Genomic DNA, 24,219 nt, shown 5'->3' on the forward strand with positions numbered 1-24,219 from the left:
TAGGTCTGTGGTCGGAAGGAGTGCGCATGCGCGACACAAGGACTCCTCCTCCCGAGCCCCAGACACCCTGACCGCCTTCGGTCCTGCGGGCCTCTCAAACAGCGGCGGTGGCAGGGATTACTGAAATGTTACAGAGGCGGCTGTCAGCTTCAAACGTGCGGGACGGCTGTCAGCACCTGCAGGCCACGGCGGCTTGAGCAGCTGTGGAGGGCAGTCCCGAACAGAGGTAAGGGGAGCTGCTGGACAGTGGAATAGGTGCTGATGGACAGGGGGGGGGGGCAGAAAAAGGAAGGGAGGCCTACTGCTGGACAGGGGGAGCAGGAAAGAGGTGTTGATGGACAGGGGGGCAGAAAAAGGAAGGGAGGCGTACTGCTGGACAGGGGGAGCAGGAAAGAGGTGCTGATGGACAGGGGAAGAGGTGCTGATGGATGGGGGAAGAAAAAGGAAGGGAGGCCTACTGCTGGATAGAGGGAGCAGGAAAGAGGTGTTGCTGGACAGGGGAAGAGGTGCTGATAGACGGGGGAAGAAAAAGGAAGGGAGGCCTACTGCTGGACAGAGGGAGCAGGAAAAAGGTGCTGCTTGACAGGGGGGAGGTAAAACAAAGGGAGAAGGGCTGCTGCTGGATAAGGGGAGCAGTGAAGGGGTGGTGGTGGACACAGGGGAGGTAAAAGGAAGGGAGAATGGACAGGGGGAGCAGGCAATGGGTGGCGGTGGACAGTCAAGGAAAAAGAAAGACAGAAAGAAAGAAAGACAGAAATACAGAAAGCAGCTAAGGAGAGAGAGAAAAAGAAATAAGGACAGATACATATATTCTAGCACCCGTTAATGTAACGGGCTATAAGACTAGTGGAATATAAATGATAATTAACATTTTCTCTGAGTACAGTGTGCTTTTTAAAATTTTTTTGTTGGTATATCATTTTGACTTGGTCATTTTAAAAGTAGCTTGCAAGCCCAAAAAGTGTGGGCACCCCTGGTCTAGGGATATTGGTCTCTATAACAGAATTACATGATGCAGCTTAAGACAGTTGTCCTGCTGTAACTGAACTAGATCCGCAAAGGGTGATGTGACCAAACCAGAGCTAAGAGGATTACTAATCTCTGGTGGGCTATTCTTCTTCGAATGACCCGCCTTTCATTGGTCAAGGGGAAAAAGACGTATAACAGTTCCTTTGTTGGTCAATGCTTCCTCTCTTAAATCTTTGACTGAAGAAGTGAGGGTCTTTTCTGCTGACACATCAGTGCAATTGAAAGCTCTCTGGGATAGAGACCATTCCCCTGGATCCAGGATCTGGCGACTGAGATAGTTGGCTTGGACACTGTCCACTCCCATTACATGAACTGTTGTTATGGCCTGTAAGGGGATTTCCGCCCAGTGAAACAACTGGGCCTCCAGTTTCAGCGGGATATTCTTGGTTTCCCCTTACCTGTTGACATACATTACTGCTGTAGCTTGCCCAAGAAGACTGACTGCTTTGCAATCCAGAGACTTCTGAAAAAATTGCAGTGTCATCCAGAAATTAGATGTAGAGCAGATGAAGACACCTTCTCAACTCACTTGCAACAGGTAAAACAGGAGATGAGACACTGCCTAGTGAGACAGGGAGGCAGAGCTGAAAAAAACGCATGATGCCTTCTGCAAAAAACTCAAGGGAAAGGGTATACTACCCAACTGTCAAGAATTGGATGCTGTTTGCACTGGTTTAAAGTTTTACTTATGTGTTAATAAAGCAACAAGAGGATGAGAGAAGCGATATGCACACCAATCATATCAGATTCAGAATTTGCCATGCAGTTTCTCACCTCCTCTCGAAGTTCTTTCATCCTCTCTTCAAAATCATAATCCTTCTGTTTTTCTTCCATTTTTTTCTTGTTCACTTCAAAACGTTTCTTCACCTGATCCAGTGTGGAGCGCTCAACCCTCATAGACATACCCAGGTTTCTCTGATCTATAAGCAAAAAGTGAAATAGTCAACTGCAACAGTTACTTAGGTAACTGACCTATGCAATCTTAGTCCTCAACAAATGATCTTTAGAACTGTTATTCACTAACTCTGGACTTTGTTTATTCCACTCAATCTGTAATACCTTTTAATCATTGTGAACCGCATAGAACTTCACAGCCCTGCGGTATATAAACTGTTATTATTATTACAAATCATAAAACAGAATTTCTCATAGGACTTTCCAGACACAACTCTAAAGAGAAACAGGAAAAAATAGCCATGAGTAAGGAAAAATTATGTTCTTACCTGTTAATTTTCTTTCCTTTAGACGCAGCAGATGAATCCAGAGACTAGTGGGATAATACACATCTACCAGCAGGTGGAGATAGAGAACTGAACAACAGGTAGTCCCATTGGTTGGCACACTCTCTGTTTCCTCAGTATTGCTCCTTGCCCAAGCATCCGGAACCAGAAACAAGGTCCATATGTAAAAAACTTCTTTCCCACAACCAATATCACACACAGGAATGAGAACACAACTACCAACTTAAACAAACCGCGGAAAACCCGCAACTAACACACAGTGAGCAAAGAACCAGCAAAGAACCAGGGTGGGACTCTGGATTCATCTGCTGCGTCTAAAGGAAAGAAAATTAATAGGTAAGAACATAATTTTTCCTTCCTTTTCAACAGCAGCAGATGAATCCAGAGGCTAGTGGGATGTAGCAAAGCAGTCCTCAAGTCAGGTGGGAAGCGAACGCCGCCTCCGCAATAACCGAAGCCCCAAAGGCAGATTCCGCACAACCCGCCACATCCAAACGATAATGTTTCAAAAACGTATTCCGAGAAGACCAAGTAGCTGCACGACAAATCTCCTCCAAAGAAAACCCCCTGGACTCCGCCCAAGAGGTAGACATTGCCCTAGTGGAATGAGCACGGAGCTTGTCCGGCAACCGCTTACCCGATGTTAAGTAAGCAGACGCAATGGCCTCCCGGACCCAACGAGCGATAGAAGCTTTGGACGCCGCCATACCCTTGTTGCGGCCTGCGAACAACACAAATAGGTGATCGGAACGACGAAAATCATTAGTAATCTGGAGGTAATGTAAGAGAATCCTACGAACATCCAGCAAACGCAGAGAAGAGAAACGCTCCCCCAGTCCTCCTTCCGGAAAGCCGGAAGGAAGAGAGACTGGTTCACATGAAAAGGGGAGACAATCTTCGGAAGAAACGAAGGAACAGTCCTAACCCACACACCGGAACTCGAAATTCTCAAAAAAGGATCTCTGCAAGATAGCGCCTGTAACTCAGACACTCGCCTGGCTGAAGCCAGAGCAACCAGAAAAACCACTTTCAACGTGACATCTTTTAGAGAAGCGCTCGCGCTCATCAGAGGTTCAAACGGTGGCTTTTGCAACTCCCCAAGGACCACCTTCAGACTCCACTCTGGACAGACCTTCTTAACAGGAGGCCGAATATGCTGAACCCCTTTGAGAAAGCGAACGATATCCGGTTGGGATGCAAGGGAAGAACCAGACAACCGGCCCCTATAGCAAGCAATAGCGGCCACCTGAACCTTGAGAGAATTAGAAGCCAAACCCTTGGTCACCCCCTCTTGAAGAAAGGAAAGAATGGTAGAGAGAGAAGCCTGGAAGGGCGACCGACCCTGAGCCGCACACCAAGAATCGAAAACTCGCCAGACACGAGCATAAGAAGTAGAGGTGGATCTCTTTTTTGTGCGCAGCAGAGTCGAAATAACCTGTTCGGAATAACCCTTACGCCTCAGCCGTGACCTTTCAAGAGCCAGGCCGTAAGACCAAAGTGGGACGGATTTTCCATCAGGATTGGGCCCTGAGAGAACAAGTCCGGAGTCACCGGAAACAACAACCGATCGCCCACAGACAGAAGCATCAGATCCGCATACCACGGACGACGCGGCCAATCCGGAGCCACCAGGATCACCGTGCCCGCAAACTGAGAGATGCGATGCAACACCCGACCTATCATCGGCCACGGAGGAAACACGTACAGCAGCGAACCCGGAGGCCAAACAAGAGTCAGCGCGTCGATTCCTTCCGACGCCTGTTCCCGGCGTCTGCTGAAGAAGCGAGGAAGCTTTGCATTGCTTGACGAGGCCATGAGGTCCATATCCGGGAGACCCCACCTTTGCACTATGAGAGTGAACGCCTGATCGGAGAGCTCCCATTCTCCGGAATCCAGAAGATTTCTGCTCAGGAAGTCCGCCTGAACATTTTCCTGACCCGCAATGTGAGCCGCTGACAGCAGAGGAAGATGAAGTTCCGCCCACTGAAGGAGCAGGAGCGCTTCGTTTGCTAGCTGAAGACTTCGGGTACCGCCTTGCTTGTTGATGTACGCCACCGCCGTGACACTGTCTGAAAAAACCCTCGTTGGGCGGTCCCGAATCATGGGCAGGAACGCTTGGAGCGCGAGCCTTTGCGCTCTCAGTTCCAGAAGATTGATGGGCCACTGAGCCTCCTCCGGAGACCAGACTCCCTGCGCTGAAGATTGAAGGCAGAGAGCTCCCCAACCCAAGAGACTGGCATCCGTGGTAACTATCATCCACGCCGGAGTCGCCAAAGGCATACCCCTGAACAGATTGAAATCGCTGAGCCACCAAGCCATGCTGGAGGATGCCTGCGGCATCCATTGCAGACGACGAGTGTAGTCCTGAGACACCGGGGACCAACGAGAGAGCAGAGACTGCTGCAGCGCTCTCATGTGAAAGCACGCCCAAGGCACAACTTCCAGCGTGGCCACCATGGAGCCCAGAACCTGAACATAATCCCACACTCTCGGTCTGGACGACCGGAGAAGCATGCGAACCTGAGACTGCAACTTCTCCCCCCGGTCCTTGGGAAGAAACACTTTCCCTACTGTCGTGTCGAACAGCACTCCCAGGTGTTCCAACGACTGAGACGGGAGAAGGGAACTCTTCGGAAAATTGATGACCCACCCTAAGGATTGAAGAAGGGAGATCACCCTGCGGGTAGCTGCCAAACTGTCCTGCCTGGAAGATGCTCTGATCAACCAGTCGTCCAAGTAAGGGTGCACCCGAATCCCTTCCCGGCGAAGGAAGGCTGCCACCACCACCATGACCTTGGAGAATGTCCGCGGAGCCGTGGCGAGGCCAAATGGCATGGCCCGAAACTGATAGTGCTGGCCCAAGATCGCAAAACGAAGAAATTTCTGATGCGGTGGCCAGATGGGAATGTGCAGATAAGCCTCCTTGAGGTCGAGAGCCGTAAGGAATTTCCCCGATTGAACAGCCGCTATCACCGACTGCACTGTTTCCATCCTGAAGTGCCTGACCCGAAGGAATCGGTTGTCCCTCTTGAGATCCAAGACCGGTCTGACTAAGCCCCCCTTTTTTGGGCACAACGAAGTAAATGGAGTATCGACCCTGTCCCCGCTCCGCCGGAGGCACTGGCACGACGGCCCCAATTTCCACAAGGACCTGAAGAGTGCTCCGTACCGAATCTCTTTTGGCCCCAGAACAAGGGGAGACCAAGAAAGAATCTGCGACGGGAGAGGAAAATTCTAACTTGTAACCATCTCGAATAACGTCCAAAACCCACTGATCGGACGTGATGTTGGCCCACTCCGCCAGAAAGGAAGACAGCCGACCCCCAATGGCCCCGACGGAGAGAACCGACCTCCCGTCATTGGGGAGTACGCACTGCTGGGGTCCGGGCGGGCTGGGTGGACTGGGGTTTGGAAGGACGAAAGGAATTCCGTTGCGGAAACCGAGGTCTAGAAGGAAAAGAAGCACCATAAGCCGGCGGAAAAGACGGCTTCCCTGGCCTATATCGTTTAACATCCCTGAAACGATTCCTGGCCGCCAAAGACTTCAATGGAGCTCTAGGCTTATCTTCCGGCAATCGCTGGGTCTTGGAATCACCAAAATCCTTCACCAACCTATCTAAATCATCCCCAAATAACAAACGACCCTTAAAGGGAAGTCTCACCAGGCGAAGCTTGGAAGCAGCATCCGCCGCCCAGTGACGGAGCCACAAGGATCTCCGAGACACCACAGACAGAGACATTTGCTTAGCCGAAGCGCGAATAACATCATAGAGCGCATCAGCCACATACGCAAGACCCGTCTCCAAATCCGGAAAGTCGGCCGGAACAGAAACCCCCAACTCCATCATTTTATCCGCCATATCTTGCACCCATTGAAGACAGGCTCGCGCCGCATAGGAACCATACACCGCCGCCTGCAAGGTAACTGCCGCGACATCAAAGGACATCTTAAGAGAAGATTCAATCTTCCTATCCTGGGTGTCTGAGTGCTATACCGTCCTCGACCGGCAAAGTAGTCTTTTTAGTAACTGCCGCTACCAAAGCGTCCACCTTTGGGTTAGAAAACTTGTCCAACTCGTCCTGCGAAATGGGATACAACTGGCGCATAGCCCGTGCCACGCGGAGACCAGCCTCTGGAGTGACCCACTGAGCCGAAATCAGCTCGTGCATCGCTTCGTGGACAGGGAAAGCCTTAGCAGGCTTTTTCGTGCCTGCCATGAAAGGATTAGCTGAGCCCGCCGCCTGCGGATCCGGCTGTGAGATATGAAGGCCCTGGAGCGCCTTAGAAATAAAAGCTGGCAATTCCTCTCTATGAAATAGACGGAGCGCTGTAGGATCATCTACTTCCCTAGACAGCACATCCTCAAGCTCTAAATCCGCAACTTCCCCGTCCTCCAAAACTTCTGGAAGATTCAGCGACAAGGCTGAGCCGGACGAAGGGTCATCCCAGTCAACAGCCGCCACTCTGCGCCGCTTCGCCGCTTGAGCCACCAAAGGAGGCCCACCGGCAGGCAGTACAGGAGACAGGGCAATAGAAGTCTCCCGTGGCAGCGCAGGTTTAGAGCTTTGCAGCAAAAAAGCCTGATGTAGCAACATCACAAACTCCGGGGAAAAAGCCACCGGATTAACAGGAGCTGCAACTGAAAAAACATTCCCTTGCCCAGAAACCGGCCCCACACAAGAAGAAGCCGACAAACCGCTGACCGCCGGCAAAACCGCCGAAGTGCGCTGAAGCGGAACGTCGGCGGTCGCGCGAGCAGGAGAAACAGGCCGGAGCTCAAATGCGCGGGAAACTTCAGGCGCGACCTGCACCTCCTCCCCCATGGCGTCGGAGCAGCCCGCCGAACAGAGGCCCGAAGGCGTTCTCCGCTTACCACAGCGGGAACACCTTTTCACAGCCTCTGCTGCCATAACTCCCAGGACAAACCGCCGAACCAAGATAAACAGGCAAGCAACTCACACACACACTCCAAAGCAGCGAAATACTCGCGAGCAGACCGGCAGACCTAACACCATGCACCCAAGACAGAAAAAACAAACTCTTACCCGAATTGACTGTTGTGTAAGCTGGTAGTTGCAGAGAGGAACTGACAGAAACAGAACCGACTAGCAACAATACTCTGGTCATTTTTTTTTTTTTTTTTTTGCTAAGTTGGAGGGGGAAAGAAGAAAAATCACAGGACCAGGAAAGAAAGCCTCAATCCCAAAGGAGAGGAGGGTGGAGCAGGGACCTGGGGGGGCCCAGGTGTAACTCCCAAAGATGGCACCGCACAGCCAATCACTCCAATCTTACTGAAGAGAAAAATTCTCAACAGAAGAATAAACAACCAGCCAGAATCCAGGAGCTACTGGAAAAGCGACTACCCCTGCTGGGAGATAGAGAATACTGAGGAAACAGAGAGTGTGCCAACCAATGGGACTACCTGTTGTTCAGTTCTCTATCTCCACCTGCTGGTAGATGTGTATTATCCCACTAGTCTCTGGATTCATCTGCTGCTGTTGAAAAGGAATGGTTACTTTGTATTGAATTTAATGCTTATGAATGGTGGCTAAATATCTTATTCTGACACCTACATTCTCCTCAGAGCAAAAACCCCAAATCTCTCTTGCCAAAGGACCTCATACCTGCTCCAGAAGGATCACAACTAGGCTGTATCACAGAAAGGTAGTATATTAAATTCATGAAACATACCCATAATTCTTCAGATTCCATGCCAGTGCAATCGTTGGTCTGAACTAGTAATAAACTGATTTTTTTGGGGGTCTTGGCAGTTTCCTCCTGCTCTTTTGGTCTTTCAGCTCAAACAGGGTTGGTATCTGGCACCAGGGACTGGGAATTGTTCTTCTCGTTTATATCCCCTCATCACTGATGTTAGTCCTGTTATAGCAATACTCATAGGCTGTTGCCAAATTGATAAATACACTAAATATATAGACTGTGGAACTCAAGTGTATGCTGGTATCACCTTCAGAACTAGTCTCGGTGAATAACCATTTTGCAGACTATCATCGATCCATAGTCTGCAAAATGGTTATTCACCGAGACTAGTTCTGAAGGTGATACCAGCAGATACTTGAGTTCCACAGTCTATATATTTAGTGTATTTATCAATTTGGCAACAGCCTATGAGTACTGGGAGTAATTGTGTGGCACACTGAATAATAGAAGGCATTAGTCCTGTTATAGCAGCCATGGCTTAGGACTGAAGTCATGCACCATCATTTAGTGCCTGTCCCTCCTCTTCAACAGGGGCTGTGAACATTAACCATGCAGTATCCCCAGCCAATTCTGAACTTAGGTTTCTGGGTATCACATTAGTGACTTTTATTCCACCTTAACCTTGCAGTTCTAGGCAGATTACAAAAGAGGTGAGCTGGACATTTCCAGGAGAGTTACAGGTTCAGGTATTTGTTACACGACTATGACATTGTCTGAGATAAGAGATACTTGGGTACGGCATTAACTAGTCTATACAAAATAATTGAACAGCAGAGTCTTTATTTCCCTTCGGAGGGTTTTGTAGTCAGGTGATGTTAACAATGTGTGGGTGAGATGGTGATCTAGTTTTGCTACCTGAGTTGCTAGTAATCCGTCATACAACCTCTTGAACTGCATGCCTTTGGTTGTGTATGTGTGTGTGTGGGGGTGATGAATAAATGGAGTCTGTGTTCTCCTTGGTCTGGTTGAGCTGTTCCAGATAAGGCGATCGTTCAGGTAGGTGGGGGCAGTGCCATTCAGGGCTTTGAATAATAGAAAGTAGAGTTTGAATAAAATCTGTGCCTGCATTGGAAGCCAGTGCGTGTCTAGGTATGATGGAGTGATGTGATTATATTTGCTTAGTGAGTAGATCAGTCTGAGGTCCGTGTTTTGTACAGTCTGTAATTGTTTTATCATGCTTGTGGGACAAGGTAGGTAAAGGGCACTGCAGTAGTCTAGTAGACCGAGAACTAAGGACTGTACCAGGAGTTGGAATTGCTCTGTGTCAAAGAATTTTCTTGATTGTTGTAGGTTCTGCATGACTGCTAAGGATTTCTGAATTGTCTTGTTGATTTGCAGTTGCATGGTACAGCATCTGTCTATCATCACCCCAAGAAGTTTTAGGGCAGGTTGAAGGGGGTATATGGTAGATTTTATCTTTATTTCTGTTATGAATGGCGTTTCTTCCTTTTCAAGCAATAGGGATTTTGTTTTTTCCATGTTCAGTTCTAGCTTGTAGTTTATCATCCATTTTTCGATTGTTTTATGCAGTTGTTCAGTTGTGATGGAAGTTGGCTGGTCGAGGGGAAGGAGTATGTTGATGTCATCTGCGTAGCTGTAAGATGTTATTCCTAGTTTGTCTAAGTGGGTGCCAAGGAGGGTGATGTAGAGGTTAAAGAACATTGGAGATAGTGGAGATCCTTGGGATATGCCACAAGAGTTGGACCATGATTTTGATTTTTCTGTTTGTTTTGACTCTGTAGGTTCTGGTTTGCAGGAATCCTTGGAACCACGAGTATACCCTGCCAGTGATTCCTGCTGCTTCCAGTATTTGCAGGAGGATGGTGTGCTAGGTTGAATGAGGCTGAGATGTCAAGTTGTATGACCAGCCCTTTGCTTAGGTATTGCCAGGCTGTGTCCAGGAGAGATCCTAGTTGTGTCTCTGTGCTGTGGTTGGTTCTGAATCCAGATTGTGAAAGTAGGCTGTGGTCATCTAGGTAGTCTGCGAGGCATGGCAGCACACAATGGTTAGAGAAGCAGGCTTTGTTCCTGGTGAACAGGGTTCGATTCCCACTGTAGCTCCTTGTGATGCTCAGCAAGTCACTGAACCTTCTATTGCTTCAGGTACAAAACTTAGATTGTGAGCCCACTAGGGGCAGAGAAAGTACCTGTATATAATGTGTACAGCACTGCATATGTCAAGTAACACTATAGAAATGATTAAGAATAGTAGTATAGCACTGTAACTGAACCACCAGTTTGGCCAACCTTGGTGTTTCTGTGATACGGCCAATTGCCCAATAAGATCCGGACTGAGACCACCAAGTCATTTAATACCAGCTTCCAGAGAGTAGACCATTGCTTACTACTGACTAAATCAGTGTTCTGGAAATGAAAGGCTCTAACCCTCTTCTAGTCTTAGTCACCCAGTCTCCTGGCCATGATGTTTAAAAATAAATCAGAATTTGGAAACGAGAATGATACAGGGTGAAACTGTTCCCTGTTTTCAACAACATGAGAATAATTTTTTTTTTCATGATGCTTAATTTTCTTCTCAAAATGCAAAGTTTACAACAATATGCAATTTATGTTTTTAGCAAGACTGCCACTTTAAAATGAACACTACGATGTTCTACACAAATATTTCCTTAACAGAATGACAAACCTGGTTTCCCATAGTCATGATATTAAGTCCAGCTGTGGACAGTTTTCAAAACCAGCAGATGAAAGTCAAGAAATACAATTGTAATGCAGTCAAAAATATTTAAGTGTAAACATTACACAACCAGTCCATACATGTCTATGCCTGAAAATTTTAATTTTTTAATTAAAACCTATCTCTAAGGAGCAAGCATAATTGTGACCATGAGCATCCACTTTATTTGTTATACTTCTTTAAGGTAAAGGAGACATGCCTAATGTTCAGTAGAGATTTTAATCAATCAAGACAACAAACACCCCTCTATCTTAACCTGTCTTCTGTTCCCTAGAAGAGACAATTTCAATACCTTCCTCTGCAGTTCAACACACATATAAACCATCCCAAATGATAAATCTAAAAAAAAAACAAAACCCAAGGTGTGTGGTGCAGTGGTTAGAGCTACAGCCTTACCACCCTGAGGTTGTGGGTTCAAATCCCTCGCTGCTCGGACAGATAGGGAAATATGATAAAGTACCTGAATATAAACCACTTAGGATATAAGTGGCATATAAATAAATAAATAAATAAATTCAGTTAGATACAATGTCTTATGATATAAGGATTTTTGAGAAAGATGTATGTATATCAGCTTTCAGGAGTCACACAATCATTTTGATAAACAAAATATATAAGGCTCCTTTTACTAAGGTGCGCTAGTGGTTTTAGCGCGTGCTACAATATCGCACACGCTAAATGCTAACGCCTCCATAGAGCTTGCGTTAGTATTTTTCATTTAGCATGTGGTTAGCGCACGCTAATCTTTAGCGTGCACTAAAAACGCTAGCGTGAAAGGAGCCCATGGTTTTAAGTACGATTCATGCATTACAGATGTTTTTCCAGGTAACATGGTGATAGGACCTATATTACCAGGTGCTGGAACTGAAGGAAGACTGAAATACAAATATCTAGATCCCAAATACTTAAACTACGATGCAGAAAAAAAATACATAACTTACGTTTCTTGCCATTGATGTGATCCAAGAAGTTGATAGAGTCCTTCACTACACAATCACAAACATTACAGTAATATCTAAAAAAAACCACACAGAACAAGGGAGGAATTTAATGAGAATAAATTATTAGTACATTTCAACTTTTTTTTCTTTTTACATAATGCTATTTGCTACTGAAGTAGTGCTGACCGATTCAGGAAAAAAAAATTTGATTCGATTCAGCCTATTGAATCGATTTTTCGATTTGATTTGATTTTCCTGCCCAATTGGGTGTTTTTTTTAAAAAAATATCCTGGTGGGTTTATTTTATAACCTCTTAACCCCTTTTAGAGCCTGTTCACCCCCTTTGCCTTCTCCTAACCACACTGGCGCTGTGGTGTAAACAAACAAAAAAGACTTTTGCTCTCTCTGTTAAATCCTAGCTCACATTTGCGGTCTAACACCATCTCTGGCAGGATACATGTTTCAAATCCGACATATTGTAATCACAAATCGCTGGCAACATCCATGAGCCACTGAGGTGCCAGCATCTGTGACTCAGGGACTTTATTGCTGCCTGCCAAGCTTGGCAAAAGGGACCCCTGGCCAACTGCAAAGGAAGTCCTCAGCTGACAGCTTGGGGGATCTCATCAGCTGAATATTTATATTTTATATTTACATTAGAGGCTCTGGTAGAAACCCGTTTACAAAATATGTATTCTTCCCAATTAATATTTCCAAATTAATAAAGTATCTTTGCTTATTTGTAAATGGGTCTCTACCAGAGCCTTTAATTCAGTAGCATAATTAAATGAAATAACTATTTCTGAAGTTTATAGGGACGGGTGGGGACAGAGGGGATTCCTTGCGGGGATGGGTGGGATTTTGGCGGGGACAGGTGGGGATGGGTGGAATTTCTGTCCCCGCGCAACTCTCTACTCTCAACTCCAAGTGGTTTATCAATCATCTTCTCTGTGAGGGCATCCACTGGCCTTGCAGTGGCCATCCCTCGCAATGGGCTCCCCAGATGTACAGACTGGCATCTGTCATCAGGATCATTCACTCGGAGAAGCGTAGCAGCACTCCAAGGGTCAGGGACTGTGACTCCAGCCATAGTTCAAGCTGAGCTGTGCTTCGCTTCCCAAGATAGAGCAGCATGTAGCGAATCTACCTGTAGAGACCATCAAGAGAGGAAGGAGCACTTCCTGTAGTTGGCATAAGTGCATTCTCACCCAGGGAATGTCATCTTTCATTTCTACCATGGAACCCAGTATCTGAAGATCATGCCATGCTGTAAGCGCCGGTATTTCGGGAATATCCAGAATCTGATGCATGAGCTTTGCACGCTTCTGGGAGGAACACACTGTTCCATATCGAAAAGAATTCCCAGATATTCCAGGGACTGGGTCAGGTTCAAGAATTCTTTCCGAATTTTATTAGCCAGCACAAATTCTGCAGGAGTTGGACTACACAATTCACTGCTTTTGTTTCTTCTGACTCAGATGGTGCTCTTATCAGCCAATCATCCAGGTAAGGATACACCTGCATCCCTTCCTTGTGGAGGTGTGTTGCTCCAGAAAGTGGAACTTCCTATAGATGGGACTCCGTTAAATCCAGGGAGGCAAGGAATTCCCCCAGTGCCACCGAGGCAATGATGGATCGAACCATTTCCATTTGGAAATGAGATATCTTGAGAGATGCACTGACCAACGTCAGATCTAGGATCAGTATCCAGTCTTCTGAGTCTCTTTTGGGCACGACAAAGTATATGGAGTATCTGCCCAAGCTCAAGTCTTCATCCAGTATGGTCTCTATGGCTCCTAGATCTAAAAGTCTTCTTACCCTTGCATGGACTGACTGCTTTTTCTGGCTTTCCCACTGGAGAATTTGCAAAAGGATCCAGAAGGGGCCAGAAGAACTCCAGCTTGTACCCTCCTCCCTAATGACTTCTAGCACCCAGAGGTCTGTGGAAATTTGTGCCAATACTCTGCCAGTTTCCCCCTACCTGAGGGGGAACAGCTACAAGAAGCTTGGCATTATTGCTGCTTTTTGGAGGCTGCTGTGGAACAGGATCTGGAAGCGTGGGGGTGTCTAGAGCTCCCAAATTGCTGTCTTGAGCCTTGAAATGATCTCTGGTTTGAGGGAACTCCTGAGTACTGGAGAAATTGTCTTGAGCAAAGAAAATTTCCATGACTGGACCCCCTTAGGGTCCGTGGTCTGCTGTCTAGCAAAGACTTAGGCTTATAATCCTCCACACTGGCTATCAGATCGTCCTTTGCCAAAGAGCAACTGCCCTTGAAACAAGAGTCTGCTCAGAGTGGCCTTACAAGCCAAATCTCCTGCCCACTGCCTTGATCCAGAGCATTCTGTGGGCAGAGATGGCATAAGCTGAAACTTTGCTCAAGAACCTGAAAAGATCATAAAGAGCATCTGCCACATAGTCAATCCCTTAAGGAATCGTAGGGGTAATACTAGTTTAGATACTAGTGGAAGTCAGAAAAATGCTCAGATCCAAAACTATATAAACTGACCTCTCTTTCAAACAAGTAACCTTAGCATGGATCGTGGTCAACAAAATATGAGTCACTCAGAAACGTGAAACTCTTCAAGGAAGGAACGCTCACCCCTAGAGATGAACCAGAGTTTGCCTTCCTGTCATTGCAACTGTTTCAATGCTGGTCACGCTCCATGTTTGGTTACAAAAATAAATAAATAAAGGTCTTGCAACTTCTTGTGTGGGAGTTCTTTCTTATTTTTTCTTTTCTCATAAGATAAACATCACTCTATAGACTGTAAGTAATGTGATGACTTAACTTCATAACGGGTAGGGGGTCTCTACGTGGCCCCGTTTCGATTGCTTCTTCAGGAGACCCGAATCAAATCAGGGCAATAGCAGACCGCGAAGCAGCGTGTTTAGAGTGCTGCGGCCCCTGGTGGAGTAAGGAAGTTTATCGGGACTGCGGGGCGGGAAGAGAAGAGGAGCATCGGCAAGGGACTAAGGGAGCCGAAGGTAGGGTCGGATGGGAGGCTGAACAGGGGTTCGGGTGTGCAGGGGGAGAGGAGCGAAGACGCCGCCGCCGACCGGCCAGAGAGAGAGAGATTCGCGCGCATGCGCACTTCTACCTCAGGTGCCCTACATATCACGGAAAACGGATGCACGTAGGTGGGAGTGCGCATGCGCGGCTTAGCATTTTATTATATTAGATACTACTTATTGTGCTCTCATAAGCGTATGTCATATCTCCCTTTCTCCCAATAACCCCCTTATAAGCACAGTGGGTAAATAAGGGAAGCATATCTCCTTTTCTTTCTTCCCTCTCCCTACTCTATCGCTTCCCAGTTTTAGTGGTTAAGTGGTATTGTTTTTATTATTTTGTTTGGCTGAAATGTTTACTTGACAATAAAACACAAAACAATGTTTGAGAAGAAAAGATCCTAGTTCAACTAATATCTTAAAAGTTTTAAAACTTAAAGAAAAATAAAACATGCAAGAACTCCCTTACCCTCCCATCTCAGATTGAGGTGTGGTTTTGGTAATGACAATTGTTTTCCCCAGCTTAGACTCCAGATCCACTTTGTAATCTCTGTGTCGGAGGAGCTCCCTCTTGACAGGTGGCTGAACTGGTTTGCCTAAAATGAGAACCACACTATGAAGTACTACAAAGAAATTTATTGTTTTAAATCTTTATTCATTTTTTTGTGTTACAACAAGTGTTACAAATAAACTCAATAGAAACTTAAATACACACTTGAATAACTCATATATTAATATCAAGTTTAACATTAATATAAAAATCCCTTGTCCCACCCTCCTTCCCAACCAATAATACATAAATCAATTTTATTGTATATTCTTTAAATATTAATTTAGTATGTAATAATCAAAATTGAAAAGCCCACCCCATTTCCCTCTTTACAATTATCTTATCATGGGAAAAGTTCATTAGAGAAATCATGTTAACGGTCTTTAGATGTTTCCAATGTTATTTATGGGAAAAATTATCCTTCATTACAAAAATCGGTTAATGGTCCCCATATTTTTTTAAATTTATTCATGTATCCTTTGTGTGTTGCAATAGCAAGTTCCATTTTATATATGTGGCATACCGAATTCCACCAGAACATATAGTTCAATCTATCATGTTGTTTCCAATTGAATGTGATTTGTTGTATTGCAATTCCAGTTAAAATAAATAAGAGTTTGTTATTACTGGATGAAATTTGGCTTTTTGCTCTCATAGTTGTTCCAAATAATATAGTATCATATGTCAAGGCTACTGGATTTTCTAACATTCTGTTAATTTGGGGCCAAATTGATTTCCAGAATGATAGGATAAATGAACAAAAGAATAAAAGATGATCTAATGTCCCAATTTCAATATGACAGTGCCAGCATCTATTAGATCTTGAACTATCTATTTTTTGTAAACGAGTAGGGGTCCAAAAAGCTCTATGAAGAAGAAAAAACCAAGTTTGTCTCATAGATGCTGACACCGTACATTTTAGCCTCCAAGACCAAAGTCGTGGCCATTGAGATGCACTAATTTGGTGTTTTATCTCAATGCTCCAAATGTCTCTAAGACCATTTTTTGGTTTTTTATTTATATATCCGGATATTAATTTATACCACTGTGCGGCTTTGTGACCTATTGAGTCCATCTGGAAACATAAGAATTCCAAACTGTGATATTTAGCGAGATCTTTCCATTCAGGGAACCCTTTCTGAATAGATTGCTTCAATTGCAACCATTTAAAATATTGTGTTTTATTGAGACCAAATTTTTGTTGCAATTGTGAAAACTCCAGCAATTTATCATTTTTAATTACATCATCCAAAGTGCGAATGCCTGCTATCATCCAATGTTTCCAGATGACTTTAAAACCGCCAACCTTGATCTTGGGGTTTAGCCATATAGTTTGGTTGGTTGATTTACTAATTGGAATTTGAGTAAGATTACTTATGTAATTTAGAGTTTTCCAGGTATCCATAAATATTTTATGATCTTTGTATAACCTTGGCATTTTGATACTAATTACATGATTAAGACGTAATGGAAACATAAGCCTCCATTCTAGCCAAAACCAGTCTGGAATATTATCTGTGGGTTCTGGGAGGATCCAATACATACCATGACGTAAGATATAGGCTTGATGATACCTATAAAAGTTGGGAAAATTTACCCCTCCCTCCTTAATTGGTTTTTGTAATGACGCTAGAGCAATTCTTGGTTTTTTATTAAGCCATATAAATTTTGTCAAAGTCCTATTTATTTTTGTGTAAAACGAATCTTGAAAGAAAACTGGTATCATCCCCATTTGGTAACATACTATCGGTAAAATCATCATTTTTACGGTTTGTACTCTTCCCCACCAAGATAAATGCAAAGGATTCCATTGCTCACACATTTCTATTACTTTTTGTAATAAGCATTTTTCATTAATTTTCATTGTTTCATCTACTGTTTTTGTTATCAAAATTCCAAGGTATTTAATATATTCTTCTTTCCAAACAAAAGGGAATGTATCAAATAAACCTTTTGTACAATGTATATTTAGTGGAAGAATTTCTGATTTATTCCAATTAATTTTATATCCTGAAAATTTTCCAAATTTCTCAATCAATTCAAGTAGATGTGGAATGGTGGATTCTGGATTCTTCAGATATAGTAATAAATCATCTGCGTAAGCAGATATCTTATATTCTTTATCTGAATGAGGTATACCCTGTATCTCCTTAGCTTGTTGGATAGCTAATATTAAGGGTTCTAAAACAATATCAAACAGCAAAGGGGATAAGGGACATCCTTGTCTAACTCCTCTCTGTAGATTAAATTTTTCTGAAAACGTATTATTAATATATAGTCTAGCAGAAGGGGAGCTATACATTGTTTGTATCATTTGTATAAATCCAGGACCTATACCAAACCATTCCATTGCTTGATACATAAAAGGCCATTCTACTCTATCAAAGGCCTTTTCTGCATCTAATGAAATTGCAAAAGTAGGTTCATTCATTTTCTTTGTTAAATATAACATATGGAATGTTAATCTGGTATTGTGAGATGAATGTCTTTGAGCAACGAATCCTGTTTGATGCATACCTATTATATGGGGGAGAGCTTTAGCTAATCTTAGCGCAAGTATTTTTGCTAATAATTTTCCATCTACATTTATTAAAGATATTGGTCTATAGTTTGATACCAAAGTGGGATCTTTATTGGACTTTGGCAAAACAATAGTCAAAGATTCTGCTATAGTGCCTTTAATACAACCTTTATTGAGTTGATATTGATAAAGATTTAATAAATAGGGTAATAAAAAGTTTTGAAATGTTTTATAAAATTCCACTGTATATCCATCACCACCTGGAGCGGATCCAACTCTAAGGGACTTCAAAGCTGTTCCTAATTCTTTTAGTGATATTGGTTCTTCCAAACTTCGTTTTATATGTTCAGGAATTTTTGGACCCTCTAACATTTTTAAAAATTCAAAACCATCTTTTTCTTTATTTAGATAATTTTCGGAAGAATAAAGAGATTTATAGAATTTTAAGAATTGTTTTAAAATAGGTTCAATTTGTGTATTTGTATTTCCATTTTCATCTTTTATTGCTATTAATTTTGTTTTTCTTTTTTTCGCTTTAAGATAGTTTGCCAATATTCTTCCTGATTTGTTTGAATTACCATAGTACAATGTTTGTTGAGAAAATAAATCTTTCCTAATCATCTTAGATGAGATCTCATTATATTTACCTTTTAATTTTAATAATTCTTGTTGAATATAATATTCCCATTTTTCTATAAGTTTTGATTCTAAATTTTTAATCTCTTTTTCTAAGATTAAAAATTGTTTTTTGATTTGTTTTTTTAGAAAAGCCGAATAAGAAATTATTTGTCCTCTAATGGTTGCCTTAAAGGCATCCCATAGAGTTTCTCTGTTAATATCATCATTATCATTTATTTGAAAAAATTCTTTCATTTTTGTTAGAAGATTTTCACAAAAATTTTTGTCAACCAACAATGTACTATCCATTTTCCAAATTGGTCTGTTATTATTTTGATCTGTAGTTTTAATTTTGATCCACACTCCACCATGGTCAGATAGAATAATTGGATCAATGGCTGCTTGTGTCACTTGATGTGCAAGATGTTTTGAAGTAAAGATATAATCTATTCTTGAAAAAGAATTGTGAACATGAGAACAGAAAGAAAATTCCCGACCATCAAAATGAAGTATTCTCCATATATCTATTAAATCGCAAGATTGAATCAAATTATCTAGTCCCATAGATTTCATAACTCTACCTGGGTTTTTATCTAATAAAGGATCCATTACAGCATTGAAGTCCCCTGCTACTATAAGATTTGAAGTAGCCAGTGGTATGATCAGTTGTTGAAGAGTTTTAAAGAATTCATTTTGGTTCGAATTAGGGGCGTATATATTAATTAACGTCATGGTAGTATTTCCCATATTCATTTCCACCATTATCCATCTTCCATGAATATCTGAAGCTTTTAGTTTAAATGAAGCAGAGCATTTTTTATTAATTAAAATAGCAACACCTGCCTTTTTCCCTATAGCTGGTGAGAAAAAACACTGTTTGACCCAGCCTCCTTCTAGCTTTTTAGATTCTATACATGAGAGGTGGGTCTCTTGTATAAGGCATATATCCGCATCTTGCCTTTTTAAAAATGATAGTGTTTTTTTCCTTTTTATCATATGATTTAGACCGTTAACATTTAAAGACATAATTTTAATATCCATTTATTTTTAAATTCTTAGGTATTAAATTATGTATATTTTCCCAATGTTTTAAGTATTTCATTTCTCTTTTTTCCTTTATTCCCATGATTACCTTATATATTTCTCTTTTATCCCCTCCCATCCCTTTTATCCCTCCCTTCCCCCCCTTATTAATTACGAAAACTTGGATACGCAGGTTGAGGTTGGATTTAGATAACTCCGACAGGCTATTAATAATTATCTAAAGTACTACATTTTTTCTCTATTTCTGTATATTTTCTCTTATTTTATTATTAATTATAAGAATAAGTAAAAAGTTTTTCATTCTTATGTATTGAAAGATTATTTTCTATATTTGTATGTCTTTAAATCCATAAGAATGATTATATTAAATCACTTATGTCTAAGAACATTTCATTACAATTCGTTTCTTTTCAGGTGGTATATTATTTTTACTTTAAAAAGCTGTCCAATTTAGCCTCTTTCCTCAGAACTGTAACAAGAGTTTTCAGCACAGGAATCCCCTATCTCTTATACTCATTATTTTCTTATGATTCACAAGAGAGTGTCAATTAAGAGAAGCTAACACTCCCATTAGAGTTCTTATAAGTTCTGTCTCAATAATATACTCTCTAGATATCTATGATTTTAAAATATCTAATGCCTGTGCAGACGAGAGTAAAGTCCTGTGCCAAAAACCCTCATTTTATCTCCCATAAAGGATTGCCAGGTAGAATAATTGTGGGTATTAAATTCAACTTAATAATAAAGAACATAAATATTGAGATATATATATTTAAAAACTTTTTTTTTTTTTTCCAGGTAATTTTTTCGTCTCAGATACATTCTATTCATACATTTCGTATTTGAAATGTATTTTAATGTATCCGAAACGCAAAATTAAACCCGAAGTACCACCTTCAACCAGAAATATAGGAAACCAATCATTTCTTCTTATTATTTTCTCTTTCTTATTATTACTCCACTTTCAAAATTTCTTTTTCAATCAATACATTTTTAAGTTTGTTGAAAAAACTTTCTTTGTCATCATTTGAGTTCGGAGATGTGTTTCATTTCATTTTCATTCCTCCCGGTAAGTTTATTCTATTTATTCTGAGTAGAATTTTAGAATTTTTGTATTTTTCAGTTTTCTTATTTTCCATGGAGAATGTTGCAAGTTGTTTAAGTCTTTAATTCGATCCTTGTGTGTTCTTTTTCCATTGCTTTCCGTTCTGAACTATCTTTAACCGTCAAAGTATTTGGTATGAATTCATTAATTGTTCTTTAGATTGTCATAGGTTGCTCCAGTTGATTTATATATTCCTGTAGTTTTTTTGGATCCGTAAAGTTTTGCGTTTTGTTAGCAATGGTAACCTTCATAGTTGCCGGGTAGAGGAGCCCAAATCTAGCTCCTAGAGATCTTAGTTGTGGTCTCATGTCTAAGAATTGTTTTCTTTTTGTTGCTGTTTCTTTTGCAAAGTCCGGGACAATGTGTATTTTTGAATCTTGGCATTTAAGATTTTTGATTTCCTTGGCTATTTGGCATATTTCAACTGCTTGTTGATGTCTTAAAAGTTTGAAAATTAAAGTTCTTGGACCTGTTTGAGTGTTGTTTCTTTGTGTTGGAATCCTATGAGCTCTTTCAATTTCCAGTTCCGTTTTAAATTTCAGTGGTAGTATTTTAGGTAGAAATTTTTCAAGAAATGCAATCGGATCATTCTTTTCCACTCCTTCAGGTAATCCGATTATTCTTAAATTATTCCGTCTTTCACGATTCCGGCTGTCTTCAAGATTTTTTTTTATCTCTGTTATTTCTTTCCATATGATTTTGCTGTGATTCATATCTGTATTTAGTTGTTCTGTAATATCTTCTAATGTTGAAATTTTATTTTCTGTAATGTCTACTCTTTTAGTTAGGATTGCAGCATCTTCCATTGCTTTTTGTAGTTTTTTGTTACTGTCTAAGACAATTTCTTTTATTTGTCTTAGTTCTTCCATAACATCCAGATTTTTTTCTGTTGGTAATGGGATTTTAGAGGGTGTACCTGGCTCAGGTTTCGACCTCTTATTGCTCCCCGATGTTCCAGCTCCCAGTTCAGCTTTATTTTGTTTAGTTGAAGTCATATTTCAATATATATTTTAGTTTCTTTAAAATATTTAGTAGTAGTTCTTTTAATATATTTGCATATAAGGAGCTATTTGTTTATTCAACCAACCGTTCAAGCCACGCCTCTTTTTTTTTTTTTTTTTTTTTTTCTCAGTATTCTTAAAGCAACTGTAAGTTATTTGTCTTAGGTTCTATTGCTGTGAGAAAAATGTCAGTAATCTTTCCTTTTTTTTTTACCTTCAAGCCCAATCTCAGTCTCTATGAAGGCAATAAGATTCAGAGTAGTAAATCTTTTCCAGATATGGCTGGTTATTTTTATAGGATTAATTTACCAAACTTGTTGTGACATCTAGCATCAGCGCTGAAAAATTTGTAGCCTTCTTTTCTAGCTCTCCTCTTATTAGCCCAATCGCAGCCTCTACCGAGGAGAGCAATATTCCATCCAATATATTTATTTCAGCATCATTCAATTACCTCAATGTCACTTTTTTTTTGGTTACATTAATCCTTTTATTTATTTATTTATTAATCCTTTTATTTGTCCTTTTCTCACGGCCCAAACTCTGAGAAAAACCTACAGTCTCCTATATCCAATCTTTTCAAGTACAACAACAGAGATTGATATATTTATTGATATTTATATTTATCCTTCACAATTTTTTTTTTGGAATTTAGCAGCAAGAAAACCGTTGCTCAGTAGATTTCACCGCAGACACTGTTTTATCTCCAGCAAAGAATAGCCACTTCAAGATAGCTTATTTCCCTGATATGACAGGCATCAGGCGTTTCAAAACTTATATCCCTATCAGCAAGCAGCTCACCGGCAGACCCAGACTTTGTCCATTAATCTTATCTCTCTTGTCCCTTTCCTCCAGAGTACGGGCAGTCCCCTGGATAAGAACGAGTTTCGTTTTTAAAACTGTTCTTGAGTCAGATTTATATGTATTTGGCCTAGCGGGTAGGGATATTGGATTTGCAGGGAGAAGAAGAGTACAAATCTCTTTGGACTAGCACAGATTTTTTCGATCCAAGATGGCCGCGATCGCGGCGCTCCGAGCAACCGCCCGCAAAATCCCACTCGGGAAACCTCTCCTCCGGCGCTTCACACCGCCGAACTCAGATCGTGCCAAAGGGGAAAGGAAGCCTCGAATCAGTCTCCTCCGGCAATTTCCAAGACGGACTCAGCCCTCCACACCACACCTCGCCTCCCGGAAAGAAAAACGGCACTTTAACTCCCAACTCTCACTCAAAACGGCACCCCTTTCTCTCCAACTCGATTAAGGAGGTAAACTTTAATTTAAATGTAAAATCTTGCTTTTTTTTGTAGTTTTTCTTGAAAATTAAGCCTGTTTATATGGAGCTGTTTCTTCACCCAACCGTCTTCATTCGCGTCCAAGCCACGCCCCCTACAAAGAAATTTAATACACAAACTTCACAGAATCCTGTGCCAATGGGTCTGTAGATTTAAATGTTCAATAAGCAAACGGTGCACAGTAAGATAGACCGTTATTTTCAGAGTTACATAGTTTTAAAGTAAATACAATATATGTTTATGCCTTACTTATAATGGTCTTGCCTCGAGTCCTGCCAAATCAATCCATGGCAGAGGAATCTGTCCTCCTTCCAAGCAGGTGGAGAGAGAGAGAAATCTATTCATCTTCCCTATATATGCTGGTGCAGCAGAGAAGCTGATCAGTATACCACTGCCACAGTTTCCATCGTTTATTGCTAATATAGGGGTCCTTTTATTAAGATGCACTAACCAATTTAGTGCATGCTAAATGCTAAGGCATCCATTATATCCTATGGGCATCTTAGAATTTAGCGCGCGCTAAATTGGTTAGAGCACCTTAATAAAAGGATCCCATAATGTCTCTCTCTCATTTTCTTTTCTCTGTCACCCTTCTTTATCACTCTTTTTAAAATATATATATGTTTGGATGTTATCCCCCTAATTGTATAGACCACACAATTACTATACAGAGACAAGGGTCTATCTAGAACTGGAGCACAAACTTGCTAAAAGTGGAGAAAAAGACTTCAGGAAGGAGAAAGGGAGACTAAGAAGATAAAAGGGCACTAACCCAACTTTCGGGGATCCGTTTAACAAGGCAGAGAGGATCAGGAAGCTAGGGCAGGGCAAGAGTAAGCTCCGCCCACCCCCACCACATCAGCCAGACTCCCCCTTGAAAGGGGAGGAGCCAAACGGCACACGCGGTGAGCAGCATCGGGAGAGGAGAAGGAGAGTAGCGAGGAGACGCAGGAAGGAGAAAGGGAGACTAAGAAGGTAAAAGGGCACTAACCCAACCTTCAGGGATCCGTTTGACAAGGCAGAGAGGATCAGGAAGCTAGGGCAGGGCAAGAGTAAGCTCCGCCCACCCCCACCACATCGGCCAGATTCCCCCTTGAAAGGGGAGGAGCCAAACGGCACACGCGGTGAGCAGCATCGGGAGAGGAGAAGGAAAGTAGCGAGGAGACGCAGGAAGGAGAAAGGGAGACTAAGAAGATAAAAGGGCACTAACCCAACTTTCGGGGATCCGTTTAACAAGGCAGAGAGGAGCAGGAGGCTAGGGGCAGGGTGAGGATAAGCTCCGCCCACCCCCACCGTGTCGTCAGAAGCATCGGCCGGACTCCCCCTTGAAAGGGGAGGAGCCAAGCGGCACATGCGGTGAGCAGCATTGGGAGAGAAGGAGATTAGCGAGAAGCAGGAAGGAGAAAGGGAGACTAAGAAGGTAAAAGGGCACTAACCCAACATTCGGGGATCCGTT

The 24,219-nt window shown here is 42.2% G+C and overlaps 1 protein-coding gene across 2 annotated transcripts in view; it reads right to left on the minus strand.

Moving 5' to 3' along the window:
* Nucleotides 1–24,219, minus strand: part of ZMAT2 (zinc finger matrin-type 2) — a 67,819-nt gene that overhangs the window by 16,340 nt on the left and 27,260 nt on the right. For both annotated transcript variants that reach the window (XM_033927731.1, XM_033927732.1), the window contains exons 3-5: nucleotides 15,105–15,231; nucleotides 11,626–11,699; nucleotides 1,804–1,949 (exon numbers count right to left, since the gene is read on the minus strand). In XM_033927731.1, coding sequence (XP_033783622.1) covers nucleotides 1,804–1,949; nucleotides 11,626–11,699; nucleotides 15,105–15,231 — 347 coding nt within the window. The remainder of the gene's footprint in view (nucleotides 1–1,803; nucleotides 1,950–11,625; nucleotides 11,700–15,104; nucleotides 15,232–24,219) is intronic.

The sequence above is a fragment of the Geotrypetes seraphini genome, chromosome 18 (genome assembly GCF_902459505.1).
Source record: "Geotrypetes seraphini chromosome 18, aGeoSer1.1, whole genome shotgun sequence".
NCBI lineage: Eukaryota > Metazoa > Chordata > Amphibia > Gymnophiona > Dermophiidae > Geotrypetes > Geotrypetes seraphini.